The 4,787-nt window shown below is 37.9% G+C and overlaps 1 protein-coding gene across 1 annotated transcript; it reads right to left on the reverse strand.

Moving 5' to 3' along the window:
• On the reverse strand, window positions 1-816 carry LOC142180135 (secreted RxLR effector protein 161-like). Its single transcript, XM_075251062.1, has one exon. The coding sequence runs from the start codon at window positions 814-816 to the stop codon at window positions 1-3; it is 816 nt and encodes a 271-aa protein (XP_075107163.1).
• Window positions 817-4,787: the final 3,971 nt, after the last annotated feature.

The raw sequence follows: 4,787 nt of genomic DNA on the forward strand, positions 1-4,787 counted from the left end.
TTAAAAGTAATCCCTACTCAGAGCTTTAGTAAAAATATTTGCAATTTGATCTTTAGTTTTATAAAAGTTAATTGAGATATTCCCCTTTTCAACATTGTCTCTGAGAAAGTGGTGTCTAATGTCAATGTGCTTGGTTCTCTTGTGCTGACATGAATGTTTAGCAATGTTTATAGCACTAGTGTTATCACAGAAAATGGGAACACAATCAACAAAAATACCATAGTTCCTTAGATGTTGTTTTATCCATAGCAACTGAGCACAGAAAGATGTTGCTGCCAAATATTCAACCTTAGTTGTGGATAAGGCCACTGAGTTTTGCTTCTTTGTTCCCCAAGACACCAAACAAGAACCTAGAAAATGAGCTATTCCTGAAGTGCTTTTCCTGTCAACATGAAAACCTGCATAGTCAGCATCAGCATAACCAACTAGATCAAAGCTATACCCTCTGGGATACCATAGACAGAGGTCAGGGGTCCCCTTGAGATATCGTAGTATCCTTTTGATAGCCTTCAGGTGAGATTCCTTGGGATTTGCCTGAAATCTTGCACATAATCCTATACTAAATACAATGTCAGGCCTGCTTGTTGTGACGTACAACAGGGACCAAATCATTCCTCTATATAGTTTATGTTCAACACTTTTCCCTTTTTCATCAAGGTCTAGTTTTGTTGCAATGGCAATGAGAGTGTCAACGGACTTAGATAAGTGCATGTTGAATTTCTTCATCAGTTCCTTGGTGTATTTCTGCTGATGTATCATGGTTCTAGTAGGTGTTTTCTTGCTTTGCAACCCCAGGAAGAAGTTCAGTACACCCATCATGCTCATTTCAAATTCATTTCCCATCATCTCTACAAATTCCTTGCACATTGACTTCATTAGTAGCCCCAGAGATAATGTCATCCACATACACTTGCACAATCAGAATATTTTTGCCTTTGCTCCTTAGAAACAGAGTGTTGTCCACCTTTCCTCTTACAAAGTTATTGGTTAAAAGGAATTTTAACAGTCTTTCATACCAAGCTCTTGGAGCCTGTTTCAGTCCATATATAGCTTTATCTAACTTGAACACATAGTCAGGAAATTCTTCACTTTCAAACCCAGGAGGTTGTTTGAGAAACACTTCTTCTTTCAGATAACCACTCAATAAAGCACTTTTTGCATCCATCTGATACAAGGTGAACTCCATGTGTGCAGCAAAGGCTATCAACATTCTTATAGCTTCCATTCTAGATACAGGTGCAAATATCTCATCATAATCAATGCCCTCTTCTTGATTGTATCCCTGAACCACCAGTCTAGCCTTGTTCCATGTTATATTTCCTTGTTCATCCAGCTTGTTTCTGAACACCCATCTGGTACCTATGACAGTTCTGTTCTTGGGTCTTTGTACCAAGTTCTAAACCTTACTTCTTTCAAATAGATTTGGCTCATATTGAATGGCTATAATCTAATTTGGATCCTTTAGAGCTTCCTTGATGGTCTTAGGTTCAACTTGTGAGAGAAATACTATGAGCGCACATATATTTCTCAGAGATGACTTGGTTTGAACTCCTGCATTTGGATTAGAGATGATCTTCTCAAGAGGATGTGAACTTTGATGTTTCCATGGCCTGATATGTATACTCAGAGAAGATTCACCGAAGGGGAAACCCAAAGGAATAGGTTCAGTAAGTATGGCTTCATCAGTCTGGTTAGCAGTCAAAGTAGTTTTCTCTTCTTCTTGTTCCTCACGATCACTGTCAATTTCCTTGTAGTCTCCGGATCCATCTTCATATTGAGGTTCGAATTCCTTAGGAACTCTATCACCAGTGAGTCATATGCCGTAGTCTTCATCCTACATACCTTTCTCAGCCAAATTGTTAGATTCATCAAAGATAACATGAATATTTTGTTCTACACACATAGTTCTTTTATTGAAAACTTTATAGGCCTTACTATGTAGAGAGTAACCCAAGAAAATTCCCTCATCACTTATGTCATCAAACTTACCTAGAGCTCATTTATAATTATTATGCAAAAAATATTTGCACCCAAATTCTCTTAGGTGAGTGATGTTGGTTTTCTCCCTCGAAGTAACTTATAGGGAGTTTTCTCAAGAATAGGTCTGACCATGCATCTGTTCAGCAGGTAACAGGTACTATTGACTACCTCAGCCCAGAAACTCTTAGGCAATCCACTAACAATCAACATGGTCCTCCCCATGTATTCTAGGGATCTATTCTTTCTTCCTACAACCCCATTTTATTGTGGAGTTCTAGGTGCAGAGAAATTATGATCAATACCATGTGACTTACAGAACTCAAGGAATTTGGAATTTTCAAACTCAGTTCCATGGTCTGTTCTTATACTTAATACATTGCACCCTAGTTTATGTTGAATCATTCTGACAAATACACAAAAAAGATCAAAGGTTTCATAGTTAGATCCCAAAAACAGAGTCCATGTATACCAGGAGAAGTCACCTACAATCACAAAAAGATACCTCTTACCTCCTCTGCACCTCACTCTAATTGATCCACATAGGTCCATGTGAAGAAGTTCCAGAGGTTTGGTGGTGCTGACAACCTTTTTAGATTTAAAAGGTGACCTTACATATTTCCCTCTAACACAAGCATCACAAACCTTGTCAAAGGAGAACTCAACTTTTGGTAACCTTCCACTACACTTAAGAATGTGTGCTCACTCCGGGTAAGTGACATATTAGATATCTTGTAAACATTTTTATGTCTATTACCTTTTAACATAACTTCATCAGTATCAAGCTTAGTGACATTGCAGATTTTGGAACTGAATTTTACTTCATTTCCTTTGTCACAAATTTGAGTGATGCTAAGAAGATTGTGTTTAAGACCTACCACATAATACACATCTTCTATAGCATGAGAGAGTGACTTACCAACCTTGCCAATACCTGTTATCTTGCCTTTTTTCCCATTTTCAAATGGCACACTCCATCCTTGGAAAGTTGTCAGTGAGAGAAAGTTTTTCTTTTCTCCAGTCATATGTCTTGAGCATCCACTATCTAGACACCAGTCTTGATTGTTCCCTCTCACTTTAGCTTGCACCAGAAATCACAAGTTAGTCTTGGGAACCCTTACAAGCTTGGGTCACTTTTTGTTTGAAAAAGGATGAATCAGATCTCTTCTTGCCTAGAAGGGAAGAGGATTAGAAGCTATTTTCTTGTTAACCTTAATCCATTTAGTATGGACAATAGGCTTGGATTTTGGCTTCTCTTCCTTCTTCACATTTTTAGCAATACCAAAGGTGTTTCTAAACTGGGCATGAATTAAGGTAGGACAAGTGTCTTTAAAGTGTCCTACCTTTCCACAATAAGTGCACATTTTATTATCAAAAAATTCCTACATACTTTGGATCAAACTTAGGAGGAGGTTTTATGCAGCCAATTCCTGATTTGTTAGAGCTACAGTTTTCATTAAGCCAATTCAAGGCATAAAAAGATCTATGCCATTTGCTTAGTCAAGATAGTTCATAATTAGCCTTTTCTAGATTTTCTTGAAGGACTTTATTCCTACATTCAGCATCATAAGATTATCTTTAGCCCTTTTTAATTCTTTTTCAAGCATATCCTGCAGATCACTCATTTTTCCCTTACCATGTATATCAGAAGACTTCTCATTCGTGGAAGTAAGCTCAAAAACCTGGTTCTTAAGGTCTTTGACCTATCCTTCCAGATTAGCTTTGTCAAATTTAAGCTCTTTGAGATCAAGTTTGGCACATGAAAGATTGCTTATTAACTGATCATTTCCAGCACTCATTTTATCCATTTCACTCATCATGGTCACAATTATGGCCATCAGTTATTTTTTTAGACATAACATGAATGTTTTCTTTCAAGTTAGAGATACTTACTTGGTTTGTTTCATCATCAGTTTCTGAATCACTCATGGCTATCATTCCTATCACTTTTTCTTCTATTTGGGTTTCTTCAATCGCCATCAGTGCCACTTCGATGTTTTCATTTCCAAAGTCAGCTTCCAAGGTCCTCCGTATATCATGGGCAGAGATGCAAGAGGACACTTTGTAGATAATGTTTTTGGACAAGCTTCTATAAAGCTTGTCATTTGCTTTAGCATTTTTCTGGACTAGCTGACGATCTTCATGATCATATTCCTCTTCTCTCTTGTTGCACTTGTTACCTTCACCATCCATTTTTGCCCCGAGAATTGGTGCATAATTGACAATTACCCATAGGTCAATGTTAGTGGCCTGAAGGAATATTTCCATACGTAGCTTCCATTCATCATAGTGGTGTCCATCAAACAAATGAGGTCTCCCAATGTGCATTCCAAGTTGTACTGGAGGCTCTGTCGCCACTGCCTGGTGTTCATCAATTACAACATAGAGATTTATAGCCTCTTCCTCCTTTTCTTCCTCTTTATCATTTCCACTGTCCTCATATGCTTCCAAGAAGGCCTGCTTCATTGCTTCAGTGAATCCTTTACCTAGGATTTTTCCTTTGTTGGAACCCTTTTCTCTCATCTTCTCCCGTTTCTCCTTTTAAGATCGTTCTTTTCTACACTCAATTTCCCACATTGGATAGTACTTGACCATTTGATCAAGCTTGCTACACTTTTAGCAATCATCATAATTAGCTTTGTCAATCTGCTTAGGCTTACCGCTGATCTCTCTCTTAGATACACTTTTGGAGTTCTTCATGAACCTCTTGAACTTAGCAAACATTGCTAGGTCAAGATCATCATTGTCATATTCATCTTCCTCATACGCTTTAAGAACCAAGGCCTTATCCCTCTTTGGTTCTTCCTTGC

This window comes from Nicotiana tabacum, chromosome 4 (assembly GCF_000715075.1).
Source record: "Nicotiana tabacum cultivar K326 chromosome 4, ASM71507v2, whole genome shotgun sequence".
Lineage (NCBI taxonomy): Eukaryota > Viridiplantae > Streptophyta > Magnoliopsida > Solanales > Solanaceae > Nicotiana > Nicotiana tabacum.

Bases quoted from the DNA above. Each gene is read 5' to 3' on its own strand.
- LOC142180135 (XM_075251062.1), bottom strand. From the start codon at position 816: ATGGGTGTACTGAACTTCTTCCTGGGGTTGCAAAGCAAGAAAACACCT.